This window comes from Pyrus communis, chromosome 13, assembly GCF_041283825.1.
Source record: "Pyrus communis isolate YQ-2024b chromosome 13, ASM4128382v1, whole genome shotgun sequence".
Classification (NCBI taxonomy): domain Eukaryota; kingdom Viridiplantae; phylum Streptophyta; class Magnoliopsida; order Rosales; family Rosaceae; genus Pyrus; species Pyrus communis.
In genome coordinates, this window is record NC_142577.1 from 15,620,678 (window position 1) to 15,643,125 (window position 22,448).

General features: G+C 35.7%; 1 protein-coding gene and 2 pseudogenes across 1 annotated transcript; all 3 read left to right on the plus strand.

Moving 5' to 3' along the window:
- Positions 1-1,254: 1,254 nt before the first annotated feature.
- On the plus strand, positions 1,255-3,848 carry LOC148691830 (mitogen-activated protein kinase kinase 9 pseudogene; annotated as a pseudogene).
- Positions 3,849-7,281: 3,433 nt separating this feature from the next.
- LOC148691831 (mitogen-activated protein kinase kinase 7 pseudogene) lies at positions 7,282-8,080 on the plus strand (annotated as a pseudogene).
- Positions 8,081-21,116: 13,036 nt separating this feature from the next.
- Positions 21,117-22,277, plus strand: LOC137736089 (uncharacterized). The gene is made up of 2 exons (XM_068475424.2): positions 21,117-21,535; positions 21,897-22,277. The coding sequence occupies exons 1-2, from the start codon at positions 21,117-21,119 to the stop codon at positions 22,060-22,062; spliced, it is 585 nt and encodes a 194-aa protein (XP_068331525.1). The 3' UTR covers positions 22,063-22,277.
- Positions 22,278-22,448: the final 171 nt, after the last annotated feature.

Here is a 22,448-nt window from a genome sequence, read left to right on the forward strand (position 1 = left end):
CCCTTCACTATTAAAGGTTTAAAGGGGGTAGTCATCTCTGCCGCACACATGTACATCCCTTTTCTCTCATGGTCATCATTTTCTTCTGGTTCTGCTTCTTTGAACTCCACTTAGTGGATTGCGGTTTTACTTCTGTAGAAATGAGGCACCTTAGATGAGTGTTTCACTTGTTCTTCAAGCAACAACTTCTCATAATCTGTGGCTGCAATCACCAACTCTTGCAACTCATTGAATTATATATCATAAAACTTTTTCCTTAAAGGCAGCCTTAAAGCCTTTTAAGCAATGGATATAAGTTGGGCATGATTGATATGGAATTGGCACCTCATTCTTGTCATTATAAACCTCATCATGAAGTCCTCTGTAGACTTATGTTCATATTGCTTCACCTCTACTAAGTCATTGATAGACATCTTGGGCTCCATCCTATAGAATTATAGATGGAAAGCCATCTTCATTTGCCCCTAGTTAGAAATAGAATTAGGGGGCAGAAGAGAGTACCAATGAGATGCTAGACCTACCAACGAGTTCCCAAACATGTGATCTCTAGAGGATACACTGCCATTTTCTCCACTAAAAGTGGGGAACGCGAGCATCTTGAAGTTGAGTGGAAACGGCTTATGCTCATCGATATGCTTGAGATATGGCTTCTGGTAGATGATCATGAACAACGGGCAAGCCTGAGGTTAAGCATTCTGGACCACCATCTTCCTTAACTCAACTAACTCATTTCTAAGTTGTTGGTTGGCTGTATTATCATGTGGGGTATGAGGAGGTTCCCACTTCGGGCTACGATCGTTGCCCGAGAAAGTCTCATTCCTTGGTTCGGGCTTCTTCCATTTGGACCTTCCTTCCTTATTAGCCAATAGTGGTGGCCTATAAGGAGGAGGTTTGCCTGCCTTGGTAGGTTCGCCTTTTCCACTGGATTCTCCGATTACTTCGTTCTTTCTTGCCTGCTTTGCCCTTACTATCTAATGAAAATAATAAGGGGTCGAGTAACTCTGTTTTTAAGATCTCCTCCAACACTGGCTGACTGGTTCCAGATCCTTCCTTGTTTTTTCCTTTATCTCTCTTTTCCTCAAGCAAAGGAAATAGGGGGATAACTGGTCCTTTCTTAGGGCTTACTTCTCTTATCACTTCCCTGGAATAACCATATTTTGGAGTAGAGTACTCCAGATCTAATCTTCTTTGCGAACTTCTTGTTAAAGAACAGAGTCTGCTTACTTCTCCTTTGGTTTCCAGAGTGATAGCACTTGTACCTTGGTGGCTTGCAAATCTTAATTGATTACTTTCCCGCCCGACTTCTCGGATGAAGTCGGGCTTTCTAGAATAGCTGGTCCTTGCAGGGAAGAAAAATCCTCTGGATGATTTGTCATGCTCGATCTTGGTAGATGCTAGGGTGGCCCGTATTCTATATTCCAACTAAAGGTTTTCTCCTTCCTTCTTCTTCTTGGCATACAAGACTACGAAAATCCCACCGGGCGTGCCAAAACTATGTTTGGGCGAAGATTTCTCTGGAGAGGGCTCTTCGGACCTCAGCAGAGCTTCCTAAGGGATTGGCACTTTGGATGTGTAGTCAGGCTCTTGCTTGTTGATGTGCTACAAGAAGAGGACAAAGTTAGTTCTGAAAGGTGCCTTTATAAGGCCTTAGGTGTAGGCCATAGGGCTCACAATCAAAACTAACTGAGTGCTAGGCATGCCTCTGCTATCTCAGTATAATAAATGTAGAACAAGTGTGTTTAATCGATTACTTACGCCTCAAGTTACGCGGACTTCTTGTTATCAAAGGATTGTCATGGATGGGTTAAGTCCACATTAAGTTCTTTTTCTTGCCTTGTAAACAAGGACTTTTAGTTCATAGTCTTGTATGTTCGAATGAAGGGAGTCCAGATCCCTTTTAAGTCATTTGTTTGGTCCTAAATTGCTTTTAATGGAGACATATTCATTTAAACGAACCAGATCCAGATACAAATAAGACTCTTAAAGTAGGAAAACAGGTGGATATGACTTGAATACACAGTGGAGAACGCATTAAGTAATAGATCTATTAGCTTAGAAAGCAAACAAAGAGCCTCGGGCAAGATTTCACCTTGTTTGGCAAGGTTGAACTTCTTGCAGTCACTTCTCTTTGAGATTACAGGGTTTATATGCTAAAAAATGATGGATGGTAAACAAGTTTACACAAGGGAATCGATACTACGCCACTAAGGGAGGTAACAAAGCTTTAAATTGGACAAGAGATAGCTTGTCGCTAAAAAGATATAAGATTTGGGCCGATTACAGCTTTTGGATGCAAATCTGGCTTGAGAGCAGAGTTTGTATGTTTGTTTGTTTGATTAATTGAGTGTCTTTGTCTCTGGGGCCTCTTCCTCCTTTTAGAGGCGATTTAGCCTGACTGTTGTAGCTTTTTTCCTACCCGAAAGCACTTGGAGGGTAGTAAGTCATCAGCTTTTTACTTGGAATGCCACTAGAAAATGTTCTTTGGCTGGTAGTAGGTTAGTCTCCATCACTTGTCACTTTAATTGTAGGCAAATGGCTTATATTTGGCTGAGAAAGCTTCAATCTGCCTTTGGGCTCGGTGCTGGGCTTCGGATAAGTCCCCTTTAATTAGGTAATCTTGGGCTTTTCTTCATCTAAGTCCAATGTTCAAATATTAACACAAACACAGGTTGCATTAGGAAATTAGTTAATTCCAGGTATCCTACTATAATTACTAATCATTTTAGGCAAGCTATATATATCAATGCCCTAGCTACTCGACTACCATAATCCATAAACCTAGCTACGTACTCGAGTCGAAACCTTACCTAGCTACTTAAAACCCCATACACCATGGCTCTCATTCGACGTCGGCAACTAAAGTCCTTGGCCTCTCTCTCCGATCACTGCATGTGTTTCTTTCTGCCCCTCTATCTTCCTGAACTCATAGCTATTGCCAACTACTCTTCCGTTTCAATCTTTATTGCCGAACTCAAGACACTTGAACTCCTCGGCCAAGGTAATGGCAGCAAGGTCTACTAGGTTCGTCATAAGTGACTTCCACCACCTACGCTCTCAAACTCGTCAGCAGTGACTTAGAGCCTACTGTCCTGTGTAATCTCTTTTGCGAGATTGAAATCTTTCACCGCACCGACTCTCCCCACATTGTCCGCTGTAAAGCCTTATTTGAACAGCTCTTGGGAGACATCAAGATCCTTATGGAGTTCATGGACTCGGGCACCCTCGAAACTTCACTCATAGACAATGGCGTGTTCTCTGAGGCCAAGCTTGCCCACGTGCCACGTCAAGTTCTCAATGACCAGAACTATCTCCACACGCACAACATCACTCATCGTGCCAATCTTTTGGTGAACAGTAACATGGAAGTGAAGATCCCCGACTTTGGTGTAAGCAAGATCGTTCCCTTAACCTCCTACGGCGCCTACAATTCTCCCGTCGAGACTTGCGCACATAAGCCCTGAAAGATTCAACAAGGAGAACTACGGTGGCAATTAAAATGGCTACACCAGTGACATATGTAGTTTCGGCTCACCATCATGGAGCTTTACGTGGGTCACTATCCGCTGTTTCCCCTAGGTTAGAGTCCCGACTAGCCGTCCCTCATGTTGGCTATATGTTTCGGAGAGCCATCGAGTTTGCCTGTTGGCGTTTCGCACGGGTTGAAGAGTTTTATTGGGGCTTGCTTGCAGAAAGAAGTTGGAAAAAGGTGGACAGCCGGTTAGTTGTTGAGGCATCCCTTCGTCACCGATCTTTCTTTTTGAACGTTAGTTTCTTATGTAGTGTTGTACATTGATTGATTGATTTCCACGGAAAATCGAAATGTGATGAAAAATTAATTTTTATATTCCCATTCTTTTCTCATGCAATTTTAGGAAAAAAAAAATATGTTGAATCAAATTACTCAACAGTTTGCACTCAAATTTAAATTATTTCGTAGATAAAAGACTACTTTCAATTGTTTTGTGGAAAACAGGGTGACTAGAGAAAAAAAGTATAGAAGGAAAAAAATAGGTAAAATGCGAATGTCTTCCCAAAAATACAATCAAAGCATGACTAATGCAGTTTTTGCAGACTCTTAAGGAACTTTAGGAGCTTTTTTCTTGCCAGAACAATGTGGCACTTGACACTTGTTATGAATAAGAGGTTGAAACAATTTTATGGCACTTTATGAGAGAAAAAAAATAGAAAAGAAGAAAGAGTGTAACCCTTGCATGAGGACTGTTACACTGATACAGTATGACCAGTTAGCTTTGCAGACACTACTACATTTAAAAGCTACCATGACGAAATGAACGCTGTTTCACAGAGAAGAATTTTGGCGCCCAAAAAATTGCAATCAAAGCTTCATTGCCATCAGGTTGTCGCGCAAAGCTCATGAAGTTAGGGTTTACATGACGAAGACATGGAAATTTGTCTCGCAAACACTTTTGCGTGACGAAAGTGATATTCATCGCACTAAGTTTTAAGGGACGAAGGCCTTCGTGGCATAAGATTTCGAACCATGAAGGATTGTTAGTTGCACTAAGTTTTAAGGGACAAAGCCCTTTGTGGCGCAAGATTTAGAACTACAAAATATGTTGTTGCATTGAAATAATGGCAACGAAAACGTTTCCTTAGGTATGTATACTTGCGCGACGAATACTATTGTTGTCCAAATATTAGTGCAAGGACATTTTATTATTTTCCAATAATTTTAAAAGTATTAAATTATAAGTAATTTGTCGTTTAGTATTTTGCACAATGAATTATTTCCTTTCCTTTACTTTAGTGCTACGACGGTTTGTCGTTGCGCAAACTGTTTTGGATATACATATTTTTTAATTGTTTATAATTTATTTTTAAATTTTAAAAATTCAAAAAAAAAAAAAAAAAAACTACAAATCAAAATAGTCCAGGTCAGCTTCGACGGTTAGCTCTGTATGTACTGGGTTGAGGGGCTGCTGGGAGGTCGAAGGTGCAGTTGGTCCAGGGAACAGGGAGCTGGACAACCGAAAAGCTTCTATGATTTGGGTTATCCTAGTCTTTTGGGCTGCAATGTGGGCATCCTAGGCCTTAATATGGGCAGTCTAGGCCACTAGCAGCTACTGTAGGTTCGCAACTTGCGATGTCAACGTTGCGACATGTCCGTGCTCGTGCTGGAGGAGGAGATCATCGTCTTATAATAGCGGGCATTCCCCATATGTCCCGATAAAGTTTCCCTAGCCTACGACTGAGGCTCTGATCAAGGGTGTTCGACATGATGTGAAGACACGCATCCTGGGCGGGAACAATGATTTGGTCATGTATGGTTTGTCGAGCAAAGTTGGTCTACACATTTTTGCTCAAAGAAATTGTTGTCGAAAAATCTGTTGGGCAAATTGCTTTTACCCGATAATTTTTTATATTCATCAGGCAAAATTGTGCACAACAAGCTTTGCATGACGAACTTTTCTCGATGAAGTTTTATCGACCAAAACATAAGGCGAAGAAATGTCATTTTGCCCAACTAATTTCTTTCGTTTGAAAGAATGAGATGAAAGAGCATCAAAAGACAGTTTAAAAGAAAATAAAATCGAGAGCCAAATCAAGGAGGTCAAGAACATAATTTTGTTAAACAACAAAAAAATTTGATTAGAAATGGTTAAAAAGTAAAACAAGAGAAGTAATTTGGAAAAAAAGTAAATAATATAAGTAATAATTATTTGGTTAAAATCTAAAATATTAATTAGGAGTGCTGATAAATTCACTCCTCTATCTTATCTCCCTATTCACTTTTTAATAAAAATTTTAATACCAATTTTATTCTCTTGTAAAATGACATTGCACAAACAAAGAAAAAAAATAAAGAAAAAAATGTTTATCTTCTCTATTCCCTAAAAAATTGAAAAATAAAATGAGAGACTAGAAAAGGGCATTGGGATCAAAGGGATGCGATTGGGTTGTCGTGAATTTGGAAATGGGACATAAGGATAAAATTTTGGGAACCCAACATGAGGTTTGGCTATGGGATTTGGAAGGGGAAGGAAGGGGGTTGCGTTGGGGTCTTGAGAGAGGGAATGAAGGAGAGTCGTAAACAGTTGTAGATCTAAGAAGTGACTAGACTCTGGAATTCTAACTGGAATAAAAATTGGGTAGAGCCATTGGTGGTGAGTGGAGGCTCGACTTACTTTATTAGCACTCTATTATTTATTTTTCTATATATATAAAAGATGTTATTTTAGTAATAATAGTGGGTGAGAAAATTACATTTCAATTTTTTTTTATTTTTGCAGTGGGTGAGATTAGATTGGGGTGAGAAAATAAGACATTAGAGTGAGTCTAGTAGCAGGAACATATTAAGAAAGAGAAGAATGAAATTATATACGCATTATAATTGGTGTTAGGGTTTCCTGTTAAAAAAAACAAATGTTAAAAGTAGCGCATTCCCGTTCAGAAAAGGATAATGTCAAGTCTAATAAAAACCTATTTGTAGTAGGACTAAATATACTGCTAACCTTGATACTTTTCACTAACATACTAGCAACTCATAAACCTAGCTATATGGCCAAAACCCTACCTAGCTACCTACTCAAAACCCTACTCACCATGGTTCTCATTCGACGTTGACAACTGAACCCATTGGCCCCTCTCTTAGAGCACTGCCCATGTTTCTCTCTTCCCCTCCAGCCTCCCGCACTGACAAACACTAATTGCTCCTTTGAGTCAACCTCTGTAGCCAGGGGTTGATGCATTGAGGGGCATGGGTGAGCTGACCCACCGAATTTTAGTGAATGTCCACGGATAACTTGAGTGCTAACTTTCCGAACTTTTCGGTGAATGTCCACGGATGACTTGGGTGCTGCCCCTTTAAAGGTTGGAGTTGCCCTTCATATATGCCCTTCAACTGCTTGATAAAATGCATTAGAGAGGTGTTGCCCCTTTACAGTCTATTCCTAATATTATTTACCTCTGACTTGTTTGTTGGTTGTGATTACAATTGTAGGAGGAAAAAAAGAAACAAGTAAAAAACTATCCAAAAATGCAAAGTAAATGAAATGTGATCTCAAAGAATAACAAAGCATCATTATTCTTGGACAAATATATTAATTTGATGCAATGATATCAAACATTGTTAGTGTGTTTCTTTGTTAAGCATTCATATGGGAGCAACCTTGGAACATGTTAGTTACCCACGCAAATGAGACATTAACAGGTGTGCAGTATGCATTTCCAAATGACTTCAGGCCTATTAATACTCGATGAAATGACGATATGCATGCTATTTTTGTTAAAAAAAATTTGCGCGTTGCGCACATTATTCTTATGGACCCCTTAATATTATTTCCTGAATTTGCCACTGTCTGCAGCCAATATCGAGACACTCGAACTCCTCACCACAAGCAAACTTCCACCACCTGCGCTCTCAAATTCGTCAGTAGCGACACATACCCTACTGTCCGATGTAATCTCTTCCAAGATATTGAAATCATCTGCAGCACCAACTCTCCTCACATTGTCCGCTGTGAAGCCTTCTTTGAATAACCATTGAGAGACATCAAGATCCTCATGGAGTTTATGGACTCCGGCAGCCTCGAAACTTTACTCAAAGACAATGGTACCTTCTCCGAGGCCAAGCTTGCCCACATAGCATGTCAAGTGCTCAGCGCCCTGATCTATATCTACACATGCAACATCACTCACCGTGACATCAAGCCTGCCGATCTTTTAATTTGGCGTCAACAAGATCGTGTCCTTAACCTTGGACTGTGCTTGCAGTTTCCTCGTTGGTACTTACGCATACATGAGCCCTGAAAGATTCAACAAGGGGAACTACGGCGACAATTACAATGGCTATGCCAGTGACATATGGAGTTTTGGGCTCATCATCATAGAGCTCTACGTGGGTCACTATCCACTGTTGGCCCATGTCAGAGTCCTCACTGGCCATCCCTCATGTTGGCCATATGTTTTGGAGAGTTGCCAAGCTTGCCAGAGGTGGCTTCCTAAAAGTTAGAGTTTTATTGAGGCTTGTTTGCAGAAGGATGCGGGAAAGAGGTGGACCACCGCACAACTGTTGAGGCATCCCTTTCGTCTCCAATCTTTCTTTATGAATGTTAATTAGTTTCTGTTGTTCTAAATTGATTGATTGATTTCCAGGGAAAATTGACTTTTTACTTGATATAAAAAAAATTCTCATTCTTTGTTGTAGAATATTAAGGTACAATAAAAAAATGTGTTGGAACAATTACTCGCTGCTTTACACTCAAGTTTGTAAACAATATGGCATGATTGTTCATAATTGGATCATTACTAATGTTAAAGTACTCATTTTTAGGGTTGTTTATATATAGATCCATACAACTCATATACCTTGGATAAAAACCCACCTATGAATAAACATCCAATAAAAACTCAAAATTTAAATAAATTGCCACATAAGAAAATAAGTAACCTATTAATATAAGTCATTTACAATTTATGCTACAACTTTCTATAACTATTCCCATACAACCATGATTAACCAACCATTATGGCTATAACATTTTTATCTGTCTAACAATGAATTAATATAATGCATTACCATAGCTCTTAACTATATAACTTTAGGTAAATTATTTTGTGAACACAAAAACATATATATAATAGTAAAACATAAAATCGGAGTTACATTTTTTGAAAAGTTAAATTGTAGAAATTATAGGAAAAATTACATTTAAGAGTATATTTTCAATACTTAATTATATATTGAGACTACACTTTTTAAACATCTCAAGAAAGGACATTTTTAAAATCCGTGTAAGATGACGTCATGTTCGGCTTTTCAATTAGAAACGGATTAACGTATTCCGTTAAATAGTGATTGGCGGTGATTCTAATCATTCATATTATATTTTCATTTCTTTGCTGTTTTTCTTTCTTTTGGAAGTTTATCTAGTCCGATTTATATTTCATCATCTCCTCAATTATTTCTCGCCATAATTTCTATTTGAATCATTCAATTTTGTTCGAAGGTAAGTGTTTCTCTCAAGTTTATCTCTCTGAATTTATGTGTTTTGATTTAGTTTTTCGAAGTGTTGTGTGTTTTTGAATTTATTTCGGTTTAGATTTTGAAAGTGTCTCTGATTTTTCAGTTTTTTATTGGTTGCATTGAGTTTTTTTGGATTGTTCTTATTTTTTGCAGTCGCGGTTTTTTAGTTTTGAAGATTTTGATTCGGTTTGACCTTATTTGATCGAGTGTTTGGCGAATGTGATTTTTCGTTGTACTGCTTTCGTTTTTCATTGAAGTTCCTTTTGTTTTTTGCAGTATAGTTATCATATATATTTGTTAGAATTGGAATGTATTATGAGTTAGTTTGGCGAAGGTTATTAATATTTATGCAGTATCAGTTCATAGAATCGTGCATAATCAGTTGGCATAAGTTTTGGCGCCGGGGGGGGGGGGGGAGGGGGTAGGGTTGGGGGGACCTCCCCATAAACATTTAATAATTTTCAACGTAGCAGCATCAGTGTGCAACATTAGTTTTATATAAACAATAATTTTCAACGTAATACTTGTGTAGCATCAGCTCGTAGAATCTTGCAAAATCAGTTGGCATAGGTTTTTTGGTGAGGGGAGGGGTCCCCCCACCCCCCCGTGCGCGCAGGCCAATAAGCATTTAATAATTTTCAACGTAATATTTGTGCAACATCAGTTTTATATCTTATGGACCTCACCATTATGTAACAAATGACTGGCAGAGTTATATTTCTTATAGGGTCAAAGTTATGAAGATGGTGCAGAGTTTCGTAGAAAACTTACACAATACTCTATTGAGGTTGGTTTTAATTTTAAGTTCACTAGGAATGATTGGAAGCGTGTTACTGCTATTTGGTCAAAAAAACTGTCGGAGGGGTGTTAGTGGTGTGTTCATGTTGTTGTGCAACAGCCTAGTGGTTGTTTTATCATCAAAAAATTAAATAATATTCATACTTGCACTGGACGCATTCGTTAAAAAGAGAATAAAAGGTTTGGTCCTTTTTTGTCCTCTTTATTGGCTGCCATGGTTCGTTTGAATCGGTTTATTAAGGCAAAGGATGTTATGAGAGAAATGAAGGAGAATTATGGTCTTGATGTTAAATAGCATGCAGCTTGGCATGGCAAAGATATTGCACATAATGAGGTTAATGGTGATGAGGCTCTCTCATTTGGATTTTTACCTTGGTACCTTGATGAGTGTGTGCATGCCAATGATGGATCCTTTTGTGCACTAGAATTTGATAATAATAGTAATCGGCTTGAAAGGTTATTCATATCTTTTGGAGCTTATGTTACAGGATTCCTATGGTGTAGACCAATGTTGTTCCTTGATGGTACGTTTTTAAGGAAATATATACTAGTACTCTTCTTAATTGTTGTGCTCAAAATGCAAATAATGGTAAGTTTCTTTTAAGTTTATTAAAATCCAGCATTAGTTTAATAATGTGTAGCATCTGTTTATTAAGTGCATCATCAGTTTAATAATATGCATCATTTGTTTATTAATGTGCAGTATCAGTTTATTAATGTGCATCATTCTGTGTATTAAAGTGCAGCATCATTTAATAATGTGCAACATTAGTTTATTAAAGTGTAGCATCAGTTTAATAATGTGTAGAATTAGTAATGTTAAGTGTAGAACCTATTTTTTGATATAATTATTAAATTTTTTTCTATACAGAGATTTTCCTTGTGTGTTATGGTATTGTTGACATAGAAAATGAAGAGAAGTAGATGCTATTTGTTGACATTTGGCTAGGATATTAAATTACCAAAGAAGGAAGATCACGTTTATTACCGAACGACATCATGGACTTTTGAATGCTATTCGAAAGTACTTCCCTACTACTTCTCATGGTTTTTGCATTATACATTTGAGGGAAAATTTAGAGAAGCAATTTGCAGGTAATAAATATTTGAAAGATCAGTTGTGTGAATATTTCAAAAATTGTGCATATGAATGTAGTGTTGAAGATTTAGATAGCAATATTGAGAAAATGAGAAGTGTTGGCGGAGAAATTTTCGATTCATTTTTAGATGATATTCCAAAAGAGTATTATTCTATTATACATTTTCGAGGAAATTGGTGGGGTGAAATGAGTAATGCAACTGCAGAATCATTTAACGCAATGATTTCTGAAGAGCGTCGGATGCCTATTCTTGATTTGATTGAATCAATTAGGGGGAGGTTGATGGTCATGATGTCCGACAAGAGACGTGTATTAGAAAAATGGTTTTCTTTGTATTATGTCCAAGAAAGGAAGATGATCTTAGAGGTTTTGTTCAAGAAAGTAGTCATTGGATTGTTAGTAGGTCATCTAATGATATGTTTGAGGTTCAGGGGGATAGGAACCTTGTTGTTGTTATGTTGGATCAACACTAGTGTTCATGTGTTCAATGGAAGCATAAATGATTTCCTTGTTCTCATGTTTTGCAAGTTATTTTGCATAATCATCATAATATTGAGGATTTTGTCGCTGACTACTAGAAAGTTTATTCTTATAAGCTAAGCTATTAGTTTCCTATTGTCCCAGTTTTGATTTGAACAAGCCCACTTTTGATCTACTAAATGCTCCTGTTAAGCCCCCTCTTCCAAGGAGACAAGGTGGTAGACCACGTATTCATTGTTACAAGTCTAAAAATGAGACAAGAGGTGTAAGATGTAGTCGTTGTCATTAGATTTCACACCATAACAAGTAGACATGTCAGAATTTAATTTGATTTTTATTTTTATTTTTTGAGTGTTGGATTTTTTTTTGTATTATGGAAGTTTGTTATCAGATTAATTTTTTGTTATTTTTCATTCAGAATAAGTTTTTGATTTTATGCAGAATCAGGTTATATGTTTTGTATGCAACATCAGTTTTTTTTTGTATTTTGTAATTTTTGGTCCCCCAATTTATGAAGAATCAATTTTTAGCAATTGAGTTCATGTTTGTATGGATAGGAGACATAATATTTTTCAACATAATACTTGTGCATCATCAGTTCTATATCAACAATATCTTTCAACGTAATATTTGTGCAGCGTCAGCTCATAAAATCTTGCAAAATCAGTTAGCATAAGTTTTGGGGTGTGGTCCCCCCAATAAACATTTTATAATTTTCAACGTAATACTTGTGCAACATCATTTTTATATAAACATTTTGGCATTTTGTGTTATATACATGTTTTTATAACAAGGAGTTATTAGGGAGAAGCTTGTTGTTCCCAATTTTGCAAATTTTATATCATGGAGAAAATGAATGAACATGAAAAAGCCATGTAACATTTGAAATGAATAGACTCAAAACGAAATGTAACATTTGAAAAACATAAACATATGTAATTTTTTTTTTAAATTTTATTTAGGGAAAAGTAAGTTATAACAATGTAATTTTAAGCATCAAAGTTCATAACAATTGAAATGTTAGTTTAAGATGGTTTTTGTTTGTTCTTTACTTCAGTTGCTTGTTTTTGCTCCTCAAACTTTACTTCGGTTGCTTGTTTTTCCTTTACTATATGTGTGACATCCCAATTTGATTTATTCATTTATAATTCACCTTTTATTTAAGCTTTCACTAATCTGCCAAAATGTGACTTATATATGAATGCCAAGACTTCTGGTTTTTCTTGAAGTTTTGGCTTAAGCTCTTGTATTTATTTTGCAAAGCCCAAGAGATTTAGTCTTATTTGAGTATAGTTCTCATCTGTTGCGCAAAGCTTTACGACAGGAGATTTTGGAGCTAATTTCTGTTTGATTGTAGAATGTTTTATTTTTATCGTCATCTTCATAAAACAAAATGAAACAATTATAAGTATAATAAATTATCAAATAATAAGAAGTCATATAAATGACAAACTAGTTGCAAAGGGCAGATGCTTAGCACACAAGCTAGATGCAGCATCACTAAGCATGAAAGCTATATGCATCATCACTTGCACGCAAGCTATATGCAGCATCACTTAGCAAACAAGTAGATGCAACATCACTAAGCACACAAGTAGATGCAACATCACTTAGTGCACAAGCTACATGCAGCATTACTTAGCAAACAAGTAGATGCAGCATCACTTAGCGCACAAAGTGCGCATCAATTCAAAGTGCAACATCAGCTCAATGTGTAACATCGAAGCTAGACGGTTAATGTTTTTACTCACAAAATTTAGACGCATACTCATTTTCTTTTTCAGATGTTTAAGAATCAATTTACAAACAGAAAGTAGAACCAGAATTAATTTACAAAATCCAGCATCGGTTCAAAATGCAGAATTGAAGCTAGACGGTTAATGTTTTTACTCACAAAATTTAGACGTATATTCATTTTCTTTTTTAGATGTTTAAGAATCAGTATACATATAAACTAAAAAAGTGAAACTGAAACATCTAAAACATTGAAAATTGTTTTTTCACGAACTGGAACACTAAATTTTTTGTAAAATCAAGTGCACTTGATAATGCATGCGTTTTTTTACAGTTTTCTTTTGCAAAAACAGTGCAAAAATACTTGATAATACATCTAAAAATTTGATAATGCATTAGTTTTTTTACAGAGTTCGAAATATAATCATGCAAAAGGACAATTTTGAGTAGTAGGAAAACCTTTGAAACACTGATCTTTCTGGAAATCCGGCTGAACTTTGTGAGTCACTTTACTGAAAATCCAACTTGAAAATGTCGAAAACTATGGAGATTTTAGGGTTTTCTTCTGGGGAAGTATCTTTTGTGTGATAGGAATTTGAAATGATATGTTTGGGGAAGAGGAACGCGGGTATTGAATGGAAAAGGGAAAGGAACCGGTTAGTTTTTATGATTTTTGTCGTGTAGTGGTTAACGTGGCTGTTTATTAGTGATTATAATCGAGTGGCATGAGTTGTAATTTAGTCGGTCCGTTTCTTTTTGGGTTGGGCTTGGTTTTCTGTTATTGGGTTTTTTGTCCCTCTTTGTAATGTTTTAAAAGGTGTAGAGTTGTGTGAAATATAATATATATTTGTGTCTCTATAAATAAGGCTCCTTAAATTATATTCATACAAAAATAAAATTGTAGATACATTATTGTTGTAAAAAAATAAAAATAAAAAGATGGTAAATTTTTTTATATAAAATTGTACATACATTATTGTCACAATAGGTAAATTAGTTTCATATAAAATTAAAAAGCAAAAAATAAAATTGCGGAAACATTGTTGTTAAATAAGAACATTTAAATTTTTATCTTAAAATTTGAACAATAGATAAATTATTTTTGTAAATACATTAATTTTTTTTTAAATTAAACAATAGATACATCAGGTAAATTATTTTTGCTAAAACTAAATAATAAGTAAATTAATTTTGAAGATACATTAGTGTTAAAAATTAAATAATAGGTACATTATTATTCCATAAATTTTATACGATAGATTATGGTATAAAATTATAGGTACATTATTTTATTGATAAATATTTTAAAAGATAGACCATTTCACTAAAACATTATAAGGTAAATTACACTAAATCATTTTAACTTTGGGTTGCACCACATTCTCACACTTTGTCTTTTGAACATGGCAATGTCATACCTTATCTTACGAATTCGTTACGATAGATAAATTATTTTTGTAAATACATTAATTTTTTTTTTTAAATTAAACAATAGGTACATCAGGTAAATTATTTTTGCTAAAACTAAACAATAAGTAAATTATTTTTGAAGGTACATTAGTGTTGTAAAAATTAAATAATAGGCACATTATTATTCGACAAATTTTATACGATAGATTATGGTATAAAATTATAGGTACATTATTTGATTGATAAATATTTTAAAAGATAGACAATTTCACTAAAAAATATAGGGTAAATTACACTAAATCATCTCAACTTTGGGTTGCACTTCAATCTCATACCTTGTCTTTCGAACATGGCAATGTCATACCTTATCTTACGAATTCGTTGCAATGGCATACCTCGTCAATTTCTCTGTCAATTTTCTCTATTAATTGCTGACGTGGCAAGTGCAGGACGTACTGATTGACACGTGGACTGACATTCAAATAATTTTTTCTCTTTTTTTTCTTCCCTTCATTTTCCCTTAGTTTTTCTTTCTCCCTGTTTTTCCTTTTCCCTCCTGACCTCTGCAAAATCCGCAACGACGCCCATCCCTTTGATTAGCACCCCCATTTTAACCAGATGCCCTACCTCTCCAACCCCAAAGTCTTCGCCTCCATTCAACATGACATCTCCACTGTCTTCCAGACTTGTTCCGTCCTCAAAACCCTTAGCGAATGCCATTCAAATCCCATCCTCCAAAAACCCTAACCCTTGCAAATTAATGAATTACAAAGAATTCGATTCCATCGAGGACCACCACGCCACCCACTAGCCATTCAAATTTCATCCTAACTAAATTCCCACCTCCCACCAAGCTCCATGATAAGCAGGTCGCTAAGGAGAGATAAATGGGTACGGCTAAGACAGAGAAAGGGAGAGAGATAAGTGAAGGGAAGGAATGAGGTGGGTGGTGTGCCATAGGAACTTAGGTAGAGAGGTGAAGGGGAAGTTGATCTGGGTTGTTTTTTTATTTTTTTTATTTTTTATTTATTTAATAAATTATTAAATGAATTGAATAATTTTTAATAATTAAAATATTTTTTTATTACTTGTTTGGCCATGTGGCATTAGTTGGGTGACATGTCAGCACAAATGTGGGATTCACTGTTGCCACATCATCACTGAACTGCTTACTTAACAGATTTTTTAACGAAGGTTTGACATTGCAATGAATTCGTGAGTTGATGTATGACATTGCAATGTTTAAAATATGAGGTATGAGATTGTAATGTGACCTAAAGTTGAGGTGGTTTAATGTAATTTACCCAAAAATATATTCAAATTGAAAATTTTTGTTAAGATTAAGATATCTTTCCAAATTAATTCCTATATCAAATTAGAAGCAAATTTTATGGAATGAGAGAAACATGAATCAACCAAATTAATTACAAAATGTGGAAATCCTAAATTCTCATATAACATGCAATGCATTTAGAATATTAGTGCTTTTTTTATTTTTGTAAAATCATTAATCCTCCTTAAAATCTGCATATGTTTAATTGTGCACATTAAAACATGCAAAAAATGATATTTTAGACATTGGGAAAATTTAAAATGTGTAAAGTCAAACGTAATTAATGAATGTGGTTATGTGGAGTCTGGTCATTGAGTTTTATTCGAATAAAGAGGTTATGTCGGGTTTTATATAAAAGAAATTGAATTTGATAGGTTAAAGTTATATTTTCAGTATTTTTAATTGTTGACACACATGAATTGCAAATTTGATCTAAAAAGTTGTTTTACTTATCATTACTCTTAAGTTTTTAGATAAACAGTACTTTACTTAAACAATTGTTTGGTGGAAAAAAGGGGGACTGGGGATAGAAACAGAAGGGAAAAAAAATAAAATGCGAATGTCTTCGCGAAATCAAAATCTGAACATGATAATTAATGTCGTCTTTGCAGATTCTCAAGGAACTTCATGAGCTTTTGCATATAATTGTTTTTGAACTTTGGAAAGGGATCCTCTCAGGGGATCCTTTACTCCTAATCCACCAAGTTCGAGGATCCGAGCCATTGAAATTTGATCCAACGGCTAAAGTTATTATAACTTTTAAAGTGGGCCCTTGTTTGTAGCTGTTGGATAAAATTTCAATGGTTTGGATCCCCGGACTTGATGAATTAGGAGGAAGGGATCCGGAAATGATCCCTTTCCTTTAACTTTAATGTTGGGTGAAGGTAAAAGAGTTTCACATTGGTGAAAGAAAAAAACCTGCTTATAAGAGGTCGAGCTACTCCTTATATTGTCAATTGGTTATATGGTGGAACCCTAACTTTCTTCATGTATCAGAGCTAGGTTGACCCTACGTGTGAAGCCCAATGGTCACACGTGTTCCACAACACTCAATTCATGTTGTCCACGTGTTTGGCTTGAAAATTCACTACAAGTGAGGCAGTGTGTGAGATGTAAAGGTAAAAGAGTCCCACGTTGGTAAAAGGAGAAACCTTACAAGGGTTTATAAGAGGCTGGGTCACCCCTCGTATTGCCAATTAGTTTTATGTTAAAGCCCCAACTTTCTTCAAGAGGAATAATACTAAGATATTAATTTAAATCCACAGTTTTTACAACGAGATTTTTACCCTTCATAATTTATCTATGCAAGGTTTTGGAGGATGCCACATCAATTTGTTGCTATGTACTACAATTTTCTAAAACCGGATCCCATTCGGACCCATTAAAGCTGAGCCTGTTAAGCAAGGGATCTGGGCCTTTGAAATTTGATCCAACGGCTACCATTATTATAACTTTAAAAGGGTCCCCTGTTTGTAGCCGTTTGATCAAATTTCAATGATCCGGATCTCTTGCTCAGTAGGCTCAGTTTTATTGGGCCCAAAGGGGATCCGGTTACCAATTTTCCCATCGTATGGCGGCATTGTTGGCGTTGCCGCTCCCTTTTTTTTAAGTTATTAACTTTTTAACACACATATCCCATCATTTGTATAGTGACACGTGGTGTACCATCTCGTCTGTCAGTCACACTAAAAAATCTCTCCCCTCACCGTCATTCGAAAGAAATCGACAACAAGATCTTTACCTTTTTCAAGTCTTTCTCTTCAGATGCTGGCTATGAAATTCCAGACATGTAATAGGTTTATTTACTCATATAAGAAATTTCTCCTCACCGGGAGGATTGGATCCATCATTAATTGGAGACCAAAAGTTAGCCCCGTGGTGGGGGTTTCGTCTACAACTGTGAAATTAATTTCCAAACAATATTAAGGAGCTCAATAACGTGTTAACTTTTGTTTATATGATGCGTTTTGATTAAAATATGACTTTTCCTTAATTAGATTTGTAACTATTTTTGTGTCTTATATAATGTCGCATGTTATCCGACTTCGTCAAATTTATAAGAAAAATAATTGAATGATTGACGCGACATTTTCTTGAAATTTTTTTGCTCTAGTTTCATAATAGTCAAATTAAGGATTTTATTGAGCTTAATCTAGAGTTGAGAGACATTAAATTAAACTAGATAGACAAAAGTCATAGTATGCAAATTGAAGAAGAAAGTTAAAATATGGATGATGCGAATATGTCACAGTCGTCAATATATAAATTAAGGATAGAAGTGAGTATGCAACGAAGATTTGTATATGAAGTGAGACTTTCGATTTTAAATTTTCTACGGGTTTTGATTGCACTCGGAGTTAGCGCAATTCATAACCTGGGAAACTTTTGCCTACTGGAGGAACGTGAAATAAAATAGACGGAAAACATGACAAGTTTGATCACAAACTCGAGAGACTACAGAAACTGAAGTTAAGGGACCAATTAACCAATTAAGTCAGTAACATAATATTTATTATTTCATTATTATTATTATTTCTCATGCAGTATACTCATGCATGGAGTAGTACAAAGAAGAACATAACATAATTTAATTATTTGGATCCCTGCTTAAGGGCAATCCAAACGGCTCCAAGAATAATAGCAAAGGCAAGAAGCAGCGGGAGGGCTGGCGGGTGCACGGGCCCCATGAACAGCGGTGCAAAGAGGATGACTGCCGCAACAGCAAGAAAGAGCAAAACCGACCTAGTATCCATCTTGTTGAACTGATGACTCTGTTTTCTTACAGTTAAGAGTGATCCAGTACGTACAGTTGGTGGATGATGAGAAATGGTGGTGGCAGTGGGGTGTGTATATATAACGTGCATGGTGTCTGACTGTGTAGGGATACAACTATTTGGAAACGATGGCAATGCCATACAAATTAATGCAACCCCTGAGAGACTCTGAGTATAAGGAATCGTTGCCTTGGCTACGGTGGGGTGCATCCTGTAACTCGATCACGATGGTGTGCCTCATTGAGTTAGAGTCTAGAGACGTATTCCTTCATGAATTAAACTCACATTTTGTATATTTTAAATTTTTATTTTCCGATTCAAAATTATATACAACAAAACGCAATTTATTTGAAGAACACAAAGGAGATGCGTCTTTTGTGTCAAAAGACAACTCTCTCTCTCATCCATCATTCACATCCCTCTCATACCTCGATCTCTTACTCTCACTTAGCCCAGATTTGTTGGATTAGTTTACATCATTTCTCAATTTTGTTGCTGAAGAATTGTGCTGGTTCAAGGATCAAACTTGGTGCAGTTATCTTCTTCATTTCTATGCCTGTTTTCTTTATAGTTTAGTGGTATGAAGTGTCTTCCTTATTGGATTTTATATTGTGGAACTTAATTATTATATAGTTATTCAATTGAGTATTTGAAACAGTAACATGATGCTTTGCTTTTTGTTTGATATCTAATTTCAGTCTGATCTTATTTATGTTGGTTTTCTTCTATTGCTTTGGCTGTAATGGGAGATAATTGGATTGAAGATTTTTAAGGACTGTAAGAAAAACTTTATTGGGAGATGAATCTGAAGCGGTCTCATGTGGCTGACGGTTTTTTTTTTTTTTTTTTATTTTTTATATTTTGGTTGAGGTTGTGGCACGTGTGAGGAATGGACAAAATAACCTCGGTTTTCTTCAGAAAGAGTTTATCGCCTATTGATTCTTTTGGAAGTTTTGTATTTACACAGGGAAAGAAAAAGCCAATAACAACAAATTCTTCTCAATTATGAAAAAATGTGTAACGCTGTGAAGAAATGAAAAAATAGGTGAGCAGCGGCAGGATTCGAACCCTAGTCATACCCGATAAGCACTACGGCACGCTCACAATCTTTATGTTAATTCTCGCTTTTTGGCTAATTATCCATTAAGCAGGCTAAATCTATCATTTTAGCTCTCTATGAAATCGACTTCAGGACCAAAATAGCAAGTCAGAACGAAAGCCATAACTTCTTGAATCACACAAGAAAGTGGTTTCAGATTTTTTTTTTCCTTGTATTTTTGGTGATTAAATCTTATTGAGTAGTAGTTCTAGTGTGTTTGTAATGTGAAGAGTAATACCCCTTCGCATTTTGATATTATAAGCTCTCATTCTTTACAATAAAATTGTGGATTTTATTTAAAAAAAAAAAAAAAAAAAACATAAGCATGCAAGCAGGAAACATGTGGAGTTGATCACAAACATGTTATTTGTAAAGTAAGAAATACAAAAGGGGGGAAATTACAGAAAAGACATAGAGATGAAGAAGAGAGGAGGCAATAAAAATTGTGAAATGAATAGGTTATAAAAGAGAGGAGGCAATGAAAATTGTGAAATGAATGGGTTATAAAATTAACAAGGCACTTTTTGCTGGTAAGTGGTTGATAATATCATATTTTTATAGAAAACACTGCAAACTCAATATTTTAGAGAAATCAACTTATTTTGTAACACGAAACAAATTTCACAACTAAAAATCATTTCGAGCATGACAAGTAAATTGATGATATTTTTTCTGTAATTTTTTTTTTCACAAATCTTCCATCCACCTTTTTTTTTTTATTTTGCAACAACTACTTCGCTTACATGGATAGCATATAAATATGTTCGGATTGGTTGTTAAAAATAAAGAAAACTTATAATAGTATTTAATTTTATATATTCTCCTATTCTTTCTTTCTCACCTAGTTTATTCTATTTTTCCCTTTCTTCTACTTCCCCTCGTTATACAGTAATACCAGAATACAAACAAAAAATATATATCAAACGGGCCATAAGTTTTAGTTTTCCCCCTTTTTTTTTTTTTTTTTTTTTTTCGGGTGTTTGGTGGTTTTTGTTTGTTAGTACTTATATATCCTGTTGAGTTAGTAGTTTATTTTTAGCAAGTGACAGATATTTCAAGTTGTAACCTTAAAAAGTTGAATTTTAGTTGTTCGAAGCTACGTTAAATCTGAATGCATGCACAGGCCAAGAAAAGAAAAACAACTAACATAATTAAAAGAATATTATTCTGTCTGAAATAAAAGGAAGAAGAAATAAGTATTTCTGTGTTAGACTTTTAGCTAGCAGTTCAATCTCAAACAGTTTTCCTCAAGAGCTTTGCTGGAAATTGTCCGCGTCCGGAGGATGGGTGTAACAGCCCACCCTAATAATAATCACAAACAAGAAACTTCCTACCCTTAATTGCAAAACCCTTTGGGGTTTTCTGGTTGTGGTTGATGGTGGTGTATCGATAGCTTCGGGACATGGACTTTCGACGTAATGCGTCGCCTCGGAGAATAATGGTGGTAGCAGATCCAACCCAAGAGTCAGCAGGTGCACTCCAATATGCACTGTCTAAAACTGTTTCCGAGAACGATGAATTGATTCTCTTCCATGTCGAAAACCCTAATTCATGGCGATACACGATAACGATGTTCCTTAAAAGACCTAGGGGTGGCTCCGCCACCGCAGCTGTAGAAGGAGGCTTAGGGAACACGGAGTTTCTTGAAGAAATGAAGAATGCATGCAAACATGCAAAACCAAAAGTACGTGTGCGGGTAGAGAAGGTGGCGATAATGGAAGGCAAGGACAAAGCAAGTATTATTCTAGATCAAAGCAAGGTTCTTGGGGTGGATGTCCTTGTTATAGGTCAACGACGGAGTCTTTCTACAGTTATCTTAGGGTGAGTTTGCTCATACATTTTCATTGCCTTTTACAACAAGAACCTCGCTGATCAGTTTACTTTTTGTGTACTGTTTTTTAATATCTAAAAGTGCTTTATAACAACCAAAAGCTTTTTTTAGTATTTGTTTTTAATACCTTAAAGACATTTTGGGTCATAAAAAACGCTTTTTTGACGAGCAGCAGTGCTTCTTACAAAAATAATCCAAATTCTCATCTCCTAAGCCTTACAAAAATGCTGATATTTGAACTTCCATCGGAATTTTTGTTTTGGGTCAAAGTGTTACTGAGATTTGGTGTGCGAAAACAGATTGATCAACTTGAATATTTGCTAATCTCTTTGTTTTGTGTACCTCAAACAGATACAGGAGGCCTGGAGGTTCCACGCGAGGGACAAAACCAATAGACACAGCAGAGTATTTGATTGATAAAAGCAGTTGCACCTGCGTCGGAGTACAGAAAAAGGGACAAAATGGAGGCTACCTTCTCAATACAAAGACCCACAAAAACTTCTGGCTTCTGGCTTAACAAGCACTCGAATTACCAGAGAAGCACTTGCCCCTTCGTCTTAGATGCTTTGTTACGCCGTTCGTCTTCTGCATTCGATTAATGATATACATTGATCGTTGGGACAGTAGAATCAAATCGAACAAGTTTAGTTCGCTAAATCGGTTGACGTCTAGACATAGTGAGCTTGACGATGAGACTATATTTCTTGTGCTGATCTTGGTGGGTTAAGGAGTGAGCCATATATGTATGAAATTGTTCAATTCCAAAAGAAGAAAAATAGGTTTGTACATATGTAACAATGATTGGCTCCTGTAAACCAACATGAAAATGTTTATAGTAGAACCAAATTAATGAGATACCAGGGTGTCTTTTCATTCTAAAACAAAGTTTGTTACCCTGCTCAA

Bases quoted from the DNA above. Each gene is read 5' to 3' on its own strand.
- LOC137736089 (XM_068475424.2), top strand. From the start codon at position 21,117: ATGGACTTTCGACGTAATGCGTCGCCTCGGAGAATAATGGTGGTAGCA. The intron at 21,536-21,896 runs GTGAGTTTGCTC...TACCTCAAACAG, and splicing joins CTTTCTACAGTTATCTTAGG to ATACAGGAGGCCTGGAGGTT.